Source organism: Chelonia mydas, chromosome 3 (assembly GCF_015237465.2).
Source record: "Chelonia mydas isolate rCheMyd1 chromosome 3, rCheMyd1.pri.v2, whole genome shotgun sequence".
Classification (NCBI taxonomy): domain Eukaryota; kingdom Metazoa; phylum Chordata; order Testudines; family Cheloniidae; genus Chelonia; species Chelonia mydas.
The window spans coordinates 156476584-156495196 of record NC_057851.1 but is presented as its reverse complement, the minus strand read 5'-3'; the positions used below and the strand labels follow the sequence as shown (position 1 = coordinate 156495196).

Sequence of the window (18613 nt, the reverse complement as noted above, 5' to 3'; positions counted from 1 at the left end):
CCCCCGGGATGAGGGGTTCTCCACAGGCCCGTCTCCACGCTGCAATGGGAATTAGGGGGCTCTCCGTCCCGCCATAACCGGCGGGGTAAATGGGGCGGGGGCGATGGACGCCGGAGGGCGATTTCCAGCTTTCCGACAAGGAGACAAGGGCGCTGAGCTAGGAAGGCCGATGCCCGGGCGAGGGGCGCGGGCGGAGGCTCTGCACGGCGCGAGTGGGTCCGGGGCAGCGGCGGCGGCTTTTCCCGCCCCGGCAACCTCGCGCCGGCTGTTTCCAGCTCCTGGAGAGCGGGGCCGGCTGGGGTGAGCGGGCGGGAGGCAGGACCGCTCGGCCCCGGGGGCTGGGCAGGGCCCGGGGGGCCCCGGCAGGGAGGGGCGGGACGGTGGCAGCCCGGACCCGCCCCGTCCTCATCAGCCGCGGCCTCCGCCCCCCTCGCCTCAGTCGCCATGAGCGGATCCAGCTGGGCCATGGGGGGCTCCGGCCTCCTCCCGCCGCTGCCCCAGTCCCAGGCCGCCTGGCTCGGTGCCGCCGGCGCGCTGGCCCTGGCCGCCCTGCTGGGGGCCTTGGTGTGGCGCTGGGCCGGGCGGCGGGCGGGCAGCCCCCGGCTACAGCGGGTGGGGACGGTGTCCGGCCTCTTCGTGTACCCGGTGAAGTCCTGCCGCGGGGTGGCCCTGCGGCGGGCCGAGGTGACGGCGCTGGGGCTGCGCAGCGGGGAGATGCGGGACAGGTACCGGCCGGGGGCCGGGGCGCTGCGGGAGCTCCAGGCCCCCCTTAGAGGCGCCCCACTCAGGCCGTGTCGCCCCTGCCCGCAACCCCGTGGCTGCCCGCTTCGCCTCCGCCGCCCCCTGGAGGCGAAGGGGAAGAGGTTGTTCGGCGTGAGAGGTTGACCCGTGCTTCCAGGGCCCCAGTGAAGCCTCTTGCAGTCAGGGAGGCTGTGACAGGGGGAGGGCCTTTCTCTGCCTAGCTCTGAGGCTTGTCTCTCTCACCAGCAGATGTTGGTCCAATAAAAGAGATTCCCTCACCCACCCGGTCTCTCTGATTCACCCAAGGAGATCTAGACTAAAAGTCAAGATGCGCCTCTCATGTTTAAGGCTACGATTTTGTCGTGGACATTTTTAGTCAAAGTCGGGGACAGGTCAGGGGCAATTTAACAAAAATTCAGGGAAGCTGTGACCCGTCTCTGACTTTGACTGAAAATGTCCGTGACAAAACGGGCAGGGTGGAGGGTCGGGCACCCTGCCCTGCTGTGGCAGCTGGGGAGATCCGGGGGATTCTCCCACAGGCAGCATTAGCTAAGGAGCTGCCGGGGATGCCCCAGCCACCCACTGCCCTTGGTGGCTGGGGAGCTCTGGGGGTCCCCAGCACCCATGGACTGGGGAGCTTCGGGGGATCCTCTGCCAACAGTGGCAGCTGAGGAGCTGCTGGGGGTCGGAGCTGTCCGGGGATTTCCCCCACCCGCCCCCAGTTGTGCTATAGCTTATTAGTTTTAGTAATAGTCTCTTTAATGAGAGACATCACTGCATTGTACAGGGCATAAAGGGGAGGGACATCAGACTTACTAAGGAAAAACCTGAGTAGTTATGATAAGAAGAAAATGTCTAAGCTCTGTGCATCAGGAAATCTCTCTCTTTGCACTCCAGTGCCTTGATCACTGATGGTGCTGTGTAAGTAAAATGTTTAATATATTTCATTCCCTTTTAAACTGCAGGTTTTGGCTTCTGATTAATGAGGATGGACATATGGTTACTGCCCGACAGGAGCCTCGGCTGGTCTTGATTTCCGTAAACTGTGAAAATGGCTACTTAACCCTGAATGCTCCAGAAATGAAGGAACTGCGTGTTCTAGTCAAACTCTCCAGGAAGAATCCAGTGCACAATTGCAGGTATTAGAGGAAGATTTTTCTTTTTGAAGTACTAACTTTAATTTAATATGCTTTTCTTTCAGTATTTTACAGAGAAAGTGTAATGTACCTTAATGGGCTTGATGCAGGAATTACTGGGTGAAATTCTATGGTCTGTGTTACAGAAGAGGTCAAGCTATGTTATCATAATGGTTCCTTCTGTCCTTAATTTTTTAATAAGTCCACTTATTATTGAAGTCAAATTTTCGGAGAGGACATCAAGGTTATCAGAGATTATACACTATATCTGCCAAATTACTCATGCCTATTTACCGTCTATTCTGCAGTTAGCTTGGCTGCGTGTTTGCATATGAAAATCTTGGTCATGTATGTAGCTATTTCTTGATTTCCAATAAGCAAATTCTGTGTGATGTGCAACATCACATAGAATTGGTAAACTGGAATTTATGACATTAGGTATTTTACCTGTACTGAAATCTACCTTGGAAAATGGCCAGTGCCTAGCAGAAAAGGGAAGAACACTTTTCCCCTGTTAAAATGTCAGTTACATTTAAGAATATTGTGGCAGCTCTAAATGTTGGTAACCCACATGAACGTGGTGCTAAGGGCTTCTCCTTTGGATAGCAGAAGACATTAGAGTACCAATTCTTCTAGCTGCTGGAGTTGAGAATAAAGCAGCTTTATAAGGAACTATATTTGCCAATTCTAAGTGTAAATTGTTGCTATGGAAACTACTATTAACTATTTAACTATTAACTGTTGTAGTTCAGTTTTTCTTTTAATTTACGTAAGATGGATATAAATTGACAGTGATGCTGTTTACGATGGAAAGCTTGGGGGGAAAATAGCATTATCTTTTTAAAATCTGTCTAGTGTGTATTCTAAGATCTGATCCACAATATTTCATTTTTCAGAGAAAATGTCATTTAAAAAAAAATGTTTGTAGTCCCTCCTCTGTGCTGTGGTTCAAGCTCCCGCCCTTCTATTTGGTGCTTGCTATCACTGATGTTCGGAGTGAGGAGTGACGTATCCTCTTTTTCTTTCCAGGATTAGGTTCTGGGTTCTTTTCTGGTGCCTGGTGCCTCCACCCACTGTGACTCATTGCTCTGCTGTTCTTTGAGAGAATTAAATGGTAGTGGTAGCCGGCAAGAAATATAAAGCCCACTATACAAGGGACAATAAAGCAAACAAACACAACCCCCTGCAAAGGATTGACACACCCAAAATAACAGTATAGCAAAGGGGGACTTTATTGGGTACAGGAAAATAGGATCTGGGGAAGGAAGGGGTTAAGGTTATATCATAAGTAAATAAATAAGTAAAAAAATAAATCATTCCCTAACTTCCCAAGACTCGCAACTCATCCTAACGCTTGGCTCCATCCCTGGCATCTTCTTAGGCAAATTGTACGTTAAGGCTGAGTCCTGAGATGGAGTGTTGCAGTGCTGTGTTGTTGGCCAGCTTAAACAAAAAAGCTCTCTTACTCTATCTTCACCTGGGGGCTGCAGGGGCAGGGTCCTCTCCTGCCTTCTACCAGGCTTTCTGATTATGTGAAAAAGTAGCCCAAAAATTGCTAGCCACCGCCACTGGGCTCCTTTGGAATCTCCTGTGGGCTGCTTGTGTCCACCCAGTTGGGAACTTTCTGTGCTGGGAGGCAGGGCTGGGGCCCCTATCCTGCAGCCTGAAATAGGGGAAGGGAGGTGGAGCTGCTGGCAGTGGAGGGTGAAGGGCAAAGAGCTAGGGCTGTGAGACAGATGGATCTGCAACTCTCCTCCTCCCCTGGCAGGCAGCCTGCCTTGGGAAAGCCCTGTGACAGTGCCAAGCAGGTTTTCCTTGCGACAGGGCTTGGAGCTGGAGTCTCTAGGGTAGCAGCCAGAGAGGTAAGTTACTGAGTAACCTCCCTCAGGACTGCACTGGGACAAAGGGTGGTCCTAGAGCTTCTTGGGCTGGGGAAGAGGGGCCCCCATAGGTTTGTTTCCTTGCCCTGATGGAGAGAAGAGCTCCCCGTAGGTTCCTGTCCCTCTGTGCAGTCTCTCCATCCGAGACTCCCACCAGGGCTCATGCTATGCTGACTCCCCCTATCCTTAGCCTGCAGCAGTGGTTCTCAACCAAGGGTATGTGTATCTCTGGGGGTACACAGACATTTTCCAGAGGGTATATCAACTCATCTAGATATTTGCCTAGTTTTACAACAGGGTATATAAAAAGCACTAGCAAAGTCAGTACTAAAAATTCATAGAGACAATGACTTGTTTATACTGCTCTATATACTGTATGCTGAAATGTAAATACAATATTTATATTCCAGTTGATTTATTTTATAATTTATATGGTAAAAATGAGAAAGTAAGCAACTTTTCAGTAATAGTGTACTGTGAAACTTTGGTATTTTGATGTCTGATTTTGTAAGAAAGTAGTTTTTAAGTGAGGTGAAACTTGGGGTCCGCAAGATGAATCAGACTCCTGAAAGTGGTACACTAGTCTGGAAAGTTGAGAGCCACTGGCCTGCAGGGCTGGATTAATCCATCATCAGATCCTACGCAGACATACACTTCTGGGCCCCTGTCTTCTAATTTGAATAAGAATACACTTCAATGATGTTCCCTGCAATATGTACCTCTGCAGTAAATTTGCATCCCAGCTTGTTAACTCCTATTGGAAAAGGAATTAGTTTCTGTACCCGGCCAGTACTCTCCTTTCTTCTTGACTCTATTGGGAAGGCAACGTAAATCTCAACTGTGTGTGAGGACTGTCTCTGTCTACTCATTCACTGGTGCAGATTTGTGCATGAATTGAAAGAACTTCACCCACTCGAGTGAGCAGCATTGCGATCTGGTGCATGGGGTCACAATCACAACACCCCTTCAATATGTCTTGGCTGCCATTCTGTCATGATGGAGTGAATCTGCATTGGGGTGTTTATACAAAAACAACAACCTCCACTCCCCACGCTACATATTTTGGGACCCCCATGTGAACTTACTGCGGCTCCCAGGAAGCGGCCACCAGGTCTCTGCAGCCCCATGGCACGTGGGCAGCCAGGGAGGCTCCATGCCCTGCCCTGGTGCCTGCAGGCACCGCCCCCGCAGCTCCCATTGGTTGTGGTTCCCGGCCAATGGGAGCTGTGGAGCCAGCTCTGGGGGCAGGGGCAGTGTGCGGTGCCACCCTGGCTGCCCATGCGCTTAGGGGCCACAGGGACCTGGTGGCTGCTTCTGGGAACGATGTGGAGCTAGGGCAGGCAGGGAGCCACCAGTGTGCCACCGACCAGACTTTTAGCGGCCCAGTCGGCCATGTTGACCAGAGCCACAAGGGTCCCTTTTTGACTGGGCTTTCCAGTCGAAAACTGGATGTCTGGCAACTCTAACTGCCATAGAGCTACGATTCCCTTTGTGGGCAGTGGGATTCTCACAGGGACTCCAGGGGTAGCTCCCACAGTTAAGTTTTAAAACTGAAACTAAAACAATGTCTCAGGCTGTGCAATGTTGGGGGCTGTGCAGCTCTGGTTGGTCACTTGCTTAGCTCACCCCATACACTAGCCTCACTATTTGCCTCAGCAGGAGTTTCTGATTCCTTCTGTCCCCACCCCTTACTCCACGCAGGCTGAGAAATGGTGTCAGAGGGCTATGGTAGCCATTATAGTTGTTGTCCTGTTGGTAGGGCCCCCTAACTAGATGACCCTTGTTGTCCCTTCTGACCCTATGGTTCTGTGATTCTATCTCATTCCATAACTCAGGGCTTTGCACACATGTATAATAAGGGGTACTTCAGAGAGACAAGTTTCATATATCACCCTATTTTTACCTTCCTGTGTTGGGAAAATGTTGGACTTACACAGCCCTCCCCCAAAATGAGGGGTTATTTTGTCAGGAACCGCAGGATCAAATGACTCTAAATTTGTTTCACACACTCTACTCTGGCTTCTGAATTGACAAACCCATTCTCAAGCTGATTTGACTGAGTATGTGGATTTAAAAAAAGGATGCAATATCCGCTTTAAACAGAAACCATCTTGCAGCCTTAACTATGGTATCGTCTATCCTTGCCCCTTAATAAAAAATGCTTAAGGAACAGAAAGACTATCTTTGTGGTGATAAAGTGTCACCTGATGTAATCTTTAGGTGGCATAATCTCTCATTTTTGTCTAAATTCTCATGCCCCTAGAATTTGAGGCAACACTTCTTTAATCACAAGGGATGGGATTAACAAATGTTGATCGACAGTGACTAACTGCTCTTGGAAACTGTCATTCGCTTGCTTAAATTGATCAAATCTAAATTGGTGTATCTTTTGGTAAAGGTTTTCTGTCTTTTAAAAATGAAAAATGGAGTGGAATTATATTTGGTATTATTGACACAAGTGTGTGGAATAAATCTCACTTTTTTCTTTTAAATCTAGCATGGCAAATGGATGTTGTGTATTACAGTACATTGTTGTAACAGTTAACTCAGCCTAACTTGTTCAGTCCCTAACAGGTGGGAAATTCGATTACTGTATTTATCAGTACCACTGTTCTGGTTGCCTGTCTGCAAGGAACTGGCGTTGCGTGTACTGGATTTGTTTGGATTTTTTAAACATTTGCACAGAATGTATTAGTGGGTCAAAAATTGAACTTAGAATTAGTCGGAATCCAAAAATTCCATATTTAATCTCTTTATCGCCACTCAGAGAGCTCATTGACGGCATCTTTTTCTTTGTTTTGTAAAAGCAAGATGTTTGATTTTGGATTGTGGAGATGAAAATAAGTCCACTTGAGTTCTCTGCTTTTAAACTATCTCACTCTTCTTTTAGGCTGTTTGGATTGGATATCCAAGGCAGGGACTGTGGAGATGAGGCAGCTCAGTGGTTCACCACCTTCTTGAATACACAGTCATATCGACTGGTGCATTTTGAGCCACACATGGCCCCTAGGAAGTCCAGAGACGTATTCACCACTTTCCGATCCACAGATGAGGTTAGATGAAAGTTTTCCTCGATAATCCTTTTTTGTGTGTGTCTTCCTTCCCACCCAACCCTCCTATTGTAATACTTGTTCTGTGGGGAAGCCTGGTCATACTGAAATACCTACTTCATGCATATGAGCAGTCCCATGGGTTTGCTCGCTTGCTTAAATCGTGTTTTAAATCAATTAAAGTTATTGAACACGAAGAGCTACAGAATCTGAGGCTGCCATTTTGACAAGAAGTGACCCAGCACGTGACTAAGGGGAACTCCTGATGCACTTTAATGAATGAGAGATGCTGGGGTTTTTGAAGGCAGTTTATTGGTAAATTCAATGTGTCCTGAAACTCCCTCTGCTGTCTCTATCCCCGGTTCTGTGCAGCACTGTTCTAATATGACAGGTTTCAGAGTAACAGCCGTGTTAGTCTGTATTCGCAAAAAGAAAAGGAGAACTTGTGGCACTTTAGAGACTAACCAATTTATTTGAGCATGAGCTTTCGTGAGCTACAGCTCACTTCATCGGATGCATACTGTGGAAGCTGCAGAAGACTTTGGTTAGTCTCTAAGGTGCCACAAGTTCTCCTTTTCTTTTTGTTCTAATATGAACGGTCTTTACTTCTATTTTGTTTACAGATACTATAGTGGCTGGATTGAGCCCTGTGTTAATCAGAGGGTTAGTGCTTCCACTGAGGAAAGCCCACACAAAAGAGGGTTATGGCAGCATAAGCTGCCCACAATCCCTTCTCCCCTGGAGTGGGCCTGCAACCACTGCATTAGAAACCGGGTAGAAGGGCAGGGAAGTCGGGTGATGTGCTAAATCAGTGCACTCCTTTGGCAGCCTCTGCTTCCTGGGGTCAGGGATCCAATGGACAGCTGCCCTTCCTCCGTCTCGTTCCCATCCTCCACTGTACCTCCCCTAAGCGAAATCCTCAAGGGAGCTGGGTGTTGAAAACAGTATCTCTCCTTCTCCAGGTAAGAGTTCCCCCTGGAGCATAGTTGGCTCTGGTAGTGCAGGGAGATGCAGATTGAGTACCCTGCCCTGCAGCTGTGAGTGTTGTTTATTGAGCATCAGCATTTTACCTGGTGGTGTTGCTTAAACAGAAAACATGTACAAGAAGTTATATTAAAATCTCTACTCTCTGTGTGTGTCTTCTTGACAAGTAAATGAAGACTAATTAAGACCATTAAGAGGGGTAATGGTTTCAATGAAGCGCTCACTGAAACGGAAGATACTTTAAGGTGCTAATTTGGCAGATGCATGTACACAGGGAGCACAGCGTGGTGCTGTTGATGTTAATATGGAGGATAGAGCAATGTAAACAAATTTCATTGCACATTTTCACTTGTTTGAGAGAGGGGAGGTACAGACTACCTGTCGTTTTACAGATTTTGTACAATGTGTGCAAGGAAAAAAGGATGGTTTGGGAGGGAAGGGAGACTTTCAGTGTGCACTGAAACTCTCCTGAAAACTGCCTTCAAAGTCTTACACTTGTCCCATGTACAGATGTGCGCAGAGGGAGTTTTCTTAAAGTATTATTCAGTGACGCTTTTTGCCAAAGTGGCAGCCTCCATGACAAAAAGTCAGTGCCATTAATGATCAATTGCAACTTAATTTTGATAATGTTTGTTGAGTAAATCTCTTTCCCAGAGTTTGTGATAGAGTGGATTCAGTCTATCAGAAAATCTCATTTGGTATAGATTGAAATAGGGAAATATTGAAAAACATAGTCAGTTTGCTATTTGTAAGACTGGGGACAGGAAAGGGAATGGTCTTTTTTTATGACACTCCAGAGAAAGACATCCCTAAACAGAGAACTATAAATATGCAAATAAACTTCATGCTGACCAAGTGGTATGCAAAGAAGGGTTGTGAATTAGGAACTAGGCTCTCTGTGGGCTGAAGGAAACACTTGACTTGCAGAAAAAAAATTGGAAAAATAATAGTTCTGGACTTTGTTTGTAATTAAATAGGGGTCACCTTTTATATGAAAATTCCATTTATAAATCATTTATAAAATAGTAGCAAATGATTAATAGATGTTTTATCAAATGGTTAATTGATTAGAGATTGTTAGAGTCCAAAAACTCAATGGATTGCTTATAACCTTCTGTAATATCTTCTACTGATATCTGCAACACGGAAAACTCGTGTCTGTAATATTCTTCTATCTATTATTGATCTTTTATAAACAAAATTTATAAATGGAAGTTTGTATTTGGTCAAACTTTACTATTAATTTACAATGGCTACTATGCTGGGAAGGGACAAATTATTTCACTTCTCAAAATACTGCCCCTGAGTCTTAAGAATGTGACTACAACAACATAAAACTACGTGGCTAATATATGGCCATCAGTTCACAGTTATCTGTTTCTTGGCCATCGAAAGTTCTGCAGACTTTGACTGTTGAGAAGCATTTTCTTGTAGGAGCATTAGGATTTATTTGCCTTCATTTTTGTAGATTGCCTATCCTGACTGCAGCCCGGCCATGATCCTCTCAGAAGCTTCGTTGGAAGATCTAAATACTAGGCTGGAGAAGAAAGTTAAAATACAGAACTTCAGACCAAATATTGTGGTTACGGGTTGCAGTGCTTATGAGGAGGTAAATGATCTGCAGCAGTGATTTTAAAACTTTTTTTCTGGGGACCCAGTTGAAGAAAATTGTTGATGCCCGCCACCCAGTGGTGCTGGGGATGAGGGGTTCGGGGTGTGGGAGGGGCTCAGGGCTGGGGCAGAGGGGTTGGGGTTCAGGAGGAGGTCAGGGCTCTGGGCTGGGGGTGCAGGCTCTGGGCTGGGGCCGGGGATGAGGGGTTTGGGGTGCAGGAAGGGGTTCCAGGTTTGTGGGGGAGCTCAGGGCTGGGGCAGGGGATTGGGGTGCGGACTTACCTCTGGTGGCTCCCGGTCAGCAGCACAGCGAGGATGCAGAGGCAGGCTTCCCGCCTGTCCTGGCACTGCGGACCGCGCTGCGCCCCAGAAGTGGCCAGCAGCAGGTCCGGCTCCTAGGCAGAGGCGCAAAAGCGGCTTCGCGCAACTCTCTCCTGCAGGCACCGTCTCCCCTCCACCCCCCCAGTTCCCATTGGTGGTTCCCAGCCAATGGGAGTGCGGAGCCAGTGCTTGGGGTGGGGGCAGTGTGCGGAGCCCCGTGGCCCCCCTACCTAGAAGCCGGACCCACTGCTGGCTACTTCCAGGGCGCAGCGCAGTGTCAAAACAGATAGGCACTAGCCTGCCTTCGCTGGGCGGCACCGCTGACAGGACTTTTAACGTCCCGGTTGATGGTGCTGACCAGAGCGACCCAGAGCCTACGTGCCGTGACCCAGTAGTGGGTCGCAACCCAAAGTTTGAAAAACCCTGATCTACAGTACTTTAATTGCTATTTGTTCTGAGTCTTGGATGTGTTCTTCAGAACCCTATTTCCTTGGGATATAGAGTCCAAAGAACATCTAAAGCCTTGGCTGTACTTGGGATTAACTCTGATTTAGCCATCAATAGCCAGTGACTGGTGTAGCTGCAATGGTGTAAACCCCAAATACATATAAGGAAAGCAGCTACCTTGGGGTTTGCCCTGGCACATCTGGCCACCAGTCGCTGATTCCCAGGTACAAATAGAGCCTTAGAAATTATACTATAAATGCTTGCAAAGTTTAAAGGGAGATAATAGGTTTGTGGATATTAATTGATATTTATGCAACCTAGTGAAGCATAAAGTGAATGTATTGAAAATGTGAGGCTGGGACTTCATGCTTGCCTTTAGACCTCAAATGGGAAATCTTATGTACAGTATAAGACGTCTAAAGATAGAGGAAAAAAAATTTGGGAGTGAGTGTGTGTGATATTTTATCACATTTTGCTTATAAATAAAAGCTCATTCTGATGGTCCAATAGTACCGTAACTGCTGCATATTTATTGGTTCTCTAACTTTCAACATTTAATTAGTGTAGATAAAACTGGGGGTTTACATGGTGGAGTGGTGCAGATTTTACATGTTTGGGTTCACTCTGGAGAGTTCCTCTTTGCTCCTGAGGACCTAAAATTCCCATTGCAGGATTGTGCCTCTGTCTTCCAAGTAGGATTGCATTAGGAATCTTCTGGGCTGATAAGTGAAGACTGACTTTGCTTGTTTTCATTAATAACGTTTTGTGGAACTGTAGTTAACTTAAAATTTTTTAGATTAAATACAGTGTTAATTATCAATTGTGAAATCGGAACACAAACACATATGACTAGAAAATACACTCTGCAGAAGGCTTTTTTGGTTCTCCCTTTTTGTATTAACCTGCGTTTTATGTTTGGTAAATTACGGGTTTTTAATAAAAACCATGTCTGGTTTAAGACAGGCACATTTTAAATGACCTGGCTGTCACCTTTTAGTGGCGTGTATCTGAAGCAATTTGGTAATGCATGCAGCTGACCCTGTAACTTTTGCAAAACTGATCAGTCTGCTTTGAGTAGATGATTAATATACTGATGTTGACAAATGCAGTGTTTTATTAAAAATAATAGCATATCTATTCTAGCTCTTATTATGAGGATGCAAGAAAGCATGATGCTGTAAAATGATGCTTCGTCTTATAGTAATGACCGTGCTCAAAGCCAACTTCTGGGAAATATTTAAATGCAAATATTGTGAAAGTATAATATTATATCAATGTTTACATTTCCCTTAGGATTCCTGGAATAAGATACAAATTGGTAATGTGCAGATGAAAGGGACAATGGCTTGCCCCAGGTAAGGGTTTAAGAATATACTTGAAGGAAAAATAAGTATTGAGTAGCTGCTGTTGCCTAACATTGTCTATCATTACAGGTGTATTTTAACAACAGTTGATCCAGAAACTGGGATCATGGACAGAAAGGAGCCACTGGAAACACTGAAAAGGTAGCAAAAATAGTAGTGTCTCATCTTGATTCAGCAGTTATTTTAAAAAGAAGGCATTTGAAACGTGTGTGGCGTGTACTCATACAACCTTTTAAATTGCAGACTTTTGGGTTCAGTCCTTGCCTATGCACTATATTGAAAAGAGGACTCATTAAAACTCTCCTCCTCCCACATCCTATATATAGGACTCCTTGATCCACTTTTCAGTATAGTGCGCCTGTATAGTCTAGGCAAAGACTGGACCCAAAGTATACAATCTTTTAAATTGCATAATTTAACTGTCTAATTGTAGCTGGTAATCATTTATATCTGTCCTACAAATAGATAAACTATAGTGTGTGTGTGTGTGTGTGTTAGAGACAAAGAGTATTATTGGTGATGCAAGTAGCATCACCTTTCTTAAGGTCGCCTCACACTTACCATTTGAAGAACCCTTTTTCAGTTACTTATAACTTTGCCAGACTTTAACTACTTGGGCTGAAGTTTTGCGTGGTAGGTGTCTGCCTTAGGCAGGCTTTGTTTTTGTTGTTTGGGAGAGAGTGGGGTTGGATTTTAGCCAGAGATTTAGCCATTTCTGAGAATGAGGCTAGGGAAAAATGTTTTTCCCATATTTAACACCCCCCCCCCAAACTTTGGTGGTTTTTTCTTTGTAAAGCTCTAGTGCCCCCATGCTTTAAATGAGGGTCTTCACATGTGGTGGTGGGGCTTTATTTCAGGAATGTGCCTCTTGCTATCCCTGTGAAAATCCTCCCATATGAGGCCAAATTATAAGCCTTTGAAAACTTTCAGTTTGTACATGCTCAGTAGAGACTTCATAGAATTTTACCAGATACATTCCCTGAAGATTCTGTCTGCACTAGTTATTCTCCAGCCTGAGGCTGAGCAGGACTTCTCCTGCAATTCAAGCTTTGGGCTGCTGTGGGATGGGCCTAGGTCCAGGTCTGGGCACCTGAACTGAGAGCAGGGAGACTCTCTCTCCTGTGCTCTAAATGAACCCCTGCTGGGCCGGGGCATAGTGGAGGAGGAAACTGCCTGATTCAGATTTGAATGCAGAGTGGACAAGAGCTGGACCTGTGGGAGGTGGGGGTAGAAATTGGGACTGGAGACTGGTGGGGCAGGAAAGAAGGGGGACTGGTAGTTGGCAGGGGAGGGAATTGAGACTGGTTGGGCAAGGGGAGAAAATGGACGGACTGCAATTGGCTTGCAAGGAGACTGCAGCTGGGAGCCGAGGAAGGAAGACTGGGAGCTAGTAGATGGGAGAGGGAGGAAACTAAGATGGGATGAGGAGTTAGTAGATTCTGGGACTGGCTGGGCAAGAATACTGGGACTGAGAAGTAGTGGGATGGAGGGAGGAAAAAATAATAGTGATCATGTAATTAAAGACTGTCATGATGCATACCCAAATTAAGATAGCACAGGCAACCTTTATTCTGGCATTTTCTGACTACTGAGTGCTTGACTTTATTAAGGTTGCAGTGTGTGTAGTCTATATACTAGATTACAGGAATGTCACAGTGAACCCTAGAATGTCTGTTGAGTCAGTGTGAAGTGATGGAAACAGTTAAAAACATGGCTGAGAGCTCTCTTTGTTTAGAATATCATCAGGTTCAGTCATCACCGGAAGTGCTGGCCAGTTTTTAAGTTCTGAGCCATTTTGACTTTACGAAATACACCCATGTGGTGTACAGCTATAGTTAAGCATCCATCTATGCCATGCCAAGAGTCCCTAGACCATTGTGATACCACAGGTAACGCAACCAGTCATCACCCTCAGTCTACATCTAATTTGCATGCAACAGTTTCATTGGTTCTTTGAGGGAGACTGAACACAGATGGTGACAGGTTTCAGTGGTAGCCATGTTAATCTGTATCAGCAAAAAAAGTCGAGGTGTCCTTCTGACACCTTAGAGACTAACACATTATTTGGGCGTAAGCTTTTGTGGGCTAGAACCCACTTCATCAGATGTGTGAAGTAAAAGATACAGGAGCAGGTATAAATACATGAAAGGATATATATCTACCAATGTGATCTATGCCATCATATGCCAGCAGTGCCCTTCTGCCAAGTACATTGGCCAAACATGGCAGTCTCTACACAAAAGAGTATATGGACACAAATCAGACATCAGGAATCATAACATTCAAAAACCAGTAGGAGAACACTTCATCTCTCTGGTCACTCAATAACAGACCTGAAAGTGGCAATTCTTCAACAAAAAAACTTCAAAAACAGACTCCAACGTGAAGCTGCAGAACTGGAATTAATTTACAAACTAGATACCATCAGATTAGGCCTGAATAAAGACTGGGTGTGGTTGGGTCATTACAAAATCTAAACTTAATTTCCCCAATACTAATTTCTCCCTACTGTTACTCACACCTTCTTGTCAACTGTCTGTAATGGACTACTCTCTTACCACTTCAAAATTTGTTTCTCCTCCCATGGTATCCTTGTGTTAATTGATTTATCTCTTTAGACTGACCTAACACTTGGTAAAGCAACCCACATCCTTTCATGTATTTATACCTGCTCCTGTATCTTTTACTTCCTACGTCTGATGAAGTGGGTTCTAGCCTATGAAAGCTTATGCCCAAATAAATTTGTTAATCTGGTGCCACAAGGACTCCTCGTTTTTTTTTCACAGATGGTGAGTTATTTGGCCCAACTGTCAGACCCATTCAGTAGCTTGGGGCTTTCAGCTACTTGTGTGCGTGACAATGATCAGTCAGTCTCTCATGTGAGCTGCTCCATTCCATTAATTATCTTATCTGTCCTACATTGTCACCCGTCTAACTAGCTTGCATCCATTAAAATGACCAAAATGAGAGAGCATACTTCAGGTGTTCTCTAACCTTCGCCCTGTAAAGCCATATGTCCTTTGACTTGTATACTCCAAGGCCCCAATCTTGCAATAACTTACCCCAATCATCCTTAACTTTCTCTTGAAATCAATGGGATTACTCACAGTAGTAAAATTAGGCAAGTGCGTAAGGGTCTGCAGTTTTGGACCCTTTATACAGCCAGCATCTTATCAGCTTTCTTGCCTGCCTCTGCACGCTGAACTAAGAATTGAATTGTCAGATCTGTCAGTGCACCCAGATAATCTCCTTCCCAGCAGTGTTAACTAGTTTGCTGCTATTTAAACTGTACTGGTACTTAAGCCCCGAAAACTATTATGCGTGTGTGAGATAATTTACTCACAGCAGTAGCCTCACTAAGTTCAGTTCATTGTGTTTGCCAAAAGAAAATCTATTGACTATTCCATCCTAAATTTTTGATGTGCCATAAAACTTTATTCACATCTTATTGTACTTCAACAAAAATTACCTTTACTCTTCATAATTCCATGGAACCTTGAAACAGACCTATTTATTTATAACCATTTATTTTCCGCCACTGCATTTGTCCAGGGTGCACTACTTTAGGGCAGCCCATATGTGTTGGGCTGCTTGTGTATTTAAATGCTGCATATTTCTTTAAGTGTTTAAGTTTTTGTTCAGTTTTTTTTAAATAGTGGTATGAAGAGAGATGAGTGAAGAGTATCCCAGAACATGATCTACTGCTAATTTACAATGAAGGGATGATATTAAAGTTACTTCAAAAAACCTCATTAACCTCTGTTACCTAGGGCATAATGTCTGTGGATTCTATTTATGTCTTAAACACATACACAGAATCTGGGTACTTATATAAGTTCATTATTCTGTTGTGTTTCCTCCAACTTAAAACAAAGACCCCCCCCCTTTTTTTTTCTCTACTTCTTGAAGCTGTGTTTTTCCTTAAGTGATTAATAATGACCATTTTCTCTGTGCAGTTACCGTTTGTGCGATCCTTCTGAGCGACATCTTTACAAATCCCACCCTTGGTTTGGATGGTATTATGGAATTGATAAAACTGGAACGCTTCAGGTTGGAGACCCTGTGTACAAGATAGTCCGTTGACAGAAGATGCATTTTGAGTGGAAAATAATTGTTCATTTATATATGCAAATGTTTTTCTTCTGTGAGCACAGAGCCTGAAATAACTCTTTGATGTTATCTTGAGGTAAAAAAAATTTATCCCCCATTCTTTGGGACTGTGTAAAAGTACACTGTCCTTGATTGTCCACAGATCCTGTGAGTTGCCAAAGTCTTCTCAGATCAGTCAGTCCACTAATGTGCCTTGAGCCCCTAAATCTAAAACTAAATCTTTGGTTTTCCATTAGAGTGTAAAAGGCAAGCTGTCAAGCACTTAGATCAGATTATAAAGTGATATTTCAGTCTTACACATGCACACTTGTATTATTGCTATCTGTGGAATGAGGCAAGAAGGTGAAACAAGTTGGATAATGATAGTTGAATGTTCCCTTCAAGGTTTGCATATGTTTTAAATTCCTATTTAAGTTGTAATGTCTTAAGAGAACTGCCTTTGGAACGTTTTAATCTCTTGTTACTTTGTTATGGATTGGCAGGCAGAGCAAGAAATTCTGAACCTGCAAAAGAGTGGGTTGTGACAAGGAATGAAATAGGCTAGACTGTTTTGGAGCTTAGATTCTCTACTTTCTATTGTGAACATTGAAGTGCCGTTCTGTTTGAACATTCTTGAATAACAACCTAGTAAAGTGAAGAAGTAGGCCTGTTATTGACAGTACTGTTAGTTAATTAGTTAACAGTACTGGGGAAGCACTTACCATGCTTGTTACAAGTAATGCACGCCTGCTTGCCTGCCTACCTATCTCACATTGGTGTTGCCGAGGATTGACTGATGTTTGTAAAGTGCTATATAAATGCTAAGTATTGTTGTGGCAACATGTACCCCAGTATTAGCTCCTGAAGAAATGTAACCTTGTCTGTGCACTGTGGTGAATGGTGGCAGGCAGAGGAAGAACAAGTGTCCCCATGGGCAGAATTTGGTGCTCATGCTCCTGAGCATAAAGAAGTTGAACAAAATTTAAATCCATTAAAATTACAGTAATTAAAAGTGGGCTTTTGGGGGATCTGGGGTAGATAAGGTCAGATGAATATTTTTTTAATACAAATGTTTAACTTTTTTAACTGATGGAAATTTAATTATTTGATTGAAGCGGCTAGGGGAATGAGATTATATAAACATTGTTAATCAGACAATTCAACGATGGTTTTCTACAATTATGTAAAACTGTAAACCGGATTTTAACTCTAGAAATAAATATAAATCAAAATATAAACTACAGAGTCCTAGCTACTGTTTAATACGATGTACAATTTGAGGAACTTGTTCTCTTGGCTTTTGCCATTTGATGTTACATGTAGGATTCATACTAGGTTCATGCGCTTGGCAACATTCAGGGCACACCTGGAGTGTTGTGCTGGACCTGTGCACACACAGCTCCTCTCAAGGGCATCAACCTTGGAATCTCGCCCAGATGACATGAACCGTGGGAAGCCTCCCAGGACTGGGCTCAAGGCCCGAGAGCAAGGAATGCGGTAGATAGAAATTGGTAAATAAGAATGTTAAACAAAGCCAGTGTATTCCTTTTATCTGTTGGAGAATGTAATGCGCGGGGGGAGAGAAAAGAATAAAGGAGAGGGTGAAAAGCTGACAGGCAGAAGCCCGTTAGCAGACCAGCCGTTTGCTTGCTAAAAGCTCTGTGCTGTCTTGTCATTGAACCGCCACAGTTACATCTTACCTAAGTTGGTTTTTAGTTATTTCTCTGCTGCTTCATATACCTTTTGGTTTTGGAAAAGGCCCTTCCCCCTGGTGCCCTATTGTTAAAGCCCTAAAGTTAAAGGCTTTGTGTAAGAAGCAGATGCCAAGTTTAGTATCCAAGTGCCCTTGCATTGCTGTGGAGAAAGGCTTCAGTGCAGAAAAATCTTCAGATTTCTGATGTGGGGAGAGAATCAGCAGCAGCCTGGATCTGTGTGGATATTGGCAAAGAATCATCCTTGAACCTGAAGCCGGCATGTTGATGCAGAACAATCCTTCCAGTACAGGACACATCAGAGCTGAGATACCTTCTTGTTTATCTTGTGCTATGTAGCTAAGAACAAAGACTCAAAGTAGACTAGATCCTGGCCCTGCTGTGGTCCATTTACAATAGTCTGGTAGCACAAGGGGACAGAATGCTGGGTTGGTTGAATCTTTGGTTAGGTTGAGCCAGCTCTACGCTCCCTGTTCCCTTGTGATCCTTGGTGTGCATGAGGCATTAAATGTGTGGTTGGAACACTGCATCCGATTAAGTGAGCTGTAGCTCACGAAAGTTTATGCTCAAATAAATTGGTTAGTCTCTAAGGTGCCACAAGTACTCCTTTTCTTTTTGCGAATACAGACTAACGCGGCTGCTACTCTGAAACCTGTTGTACCCTTGACATCTTTGGCTGTGTCATAAATATAAAGGGAAGGGTAACCACCTTTCTGTATACAGAACTATAAAATCCCTCCTGGCCAGAGGCAAAACCCTTTCACCTGTAAAGGGTTAAGAAGCTAAGATAACCTCACTGGCACCTGACCAAAATGACCAATGAGGAGATAAGATACTTTCAAAGCTGGAGGGGGGGGAGGGGAAACAAAGGGTCTGTCTGTGTGATGCTTTTGCTGGGAACAGATCAGGAATGCTCTTCATAACTCCTTAAATTAGTAAGTAATCTAGCTAGAAATGCGTTAGATTTCCTTTTGTTTAATGGCTGTTAAAATAGCTGTGCTGGAGGGAATGTATATTCCTGTTTTTTTTGTCTTTTTGTAACTGAAGGTTTTGCCTAGAGGGATTCTCTGTTTTGAATCTGATTACCCTGTAAGGTATTTACCATCCTGATTTTACAGAGGTGATTCTTTTACTTTTTCTTTAATTAAAATTCTTCTTTTAAGAACCTGATTGCTTTTTCATTGTTCCTAAGATCCAAGGGTTTGGGTCTGTGTTCACCTATGCAAATTGGTGAGGATTTTTATCAAGCCTTCCCCAGGAAAGGGGGTGTAGGGCTTG

At 44.4% G+C, this 18613-nt stretch overlaps 1 protein-coding gene across 2 annotated transcripts in view; it reads left to right on the top strand.

Annotated features, from left to right (window-relative positions):
• Positions 1–422: 422 nt before the first annotated feature.
• The window catches only part of MTARC2 (mitochondrial amidoxime reducing component 2), a 43874-nt gene continuing 25683 nt past the window's right edge, over positions 423–18613 (top strand). The window contains exons 1-7 of one of the 2 annotated variants that reach the window (XM_007064760.4): positions 426–725; positions 1707–1880; positions 6648–6810; positions 9260–9400; positions 11464–11525; positions 11604–11675; positions 15491–16861. In XM_007064760.4, the coding sequence (XP_007064822.3) occupies positions 445–725; positions 1707–1880; positions 6648–6810; positions 9260–9400; positions 11464–11525; positions 11604–11675; positions 15491–15617 (1020 nt within the window). In that variant the 5' untranslated portion in view covers positions 426–444 and the 3' untranslated portion in view covers positions 15618–16861. Of the gene's footprint in view, positions 726–1706; positions 1881–6647; positions 6811–9259; positions 9401–11463; positions 11526–11603; positions 11676–15490; positions 16862–18613 lie in introns of those variants that run through there. The other variant, XR_006289822.1, reaches the window with a different exon arrangement.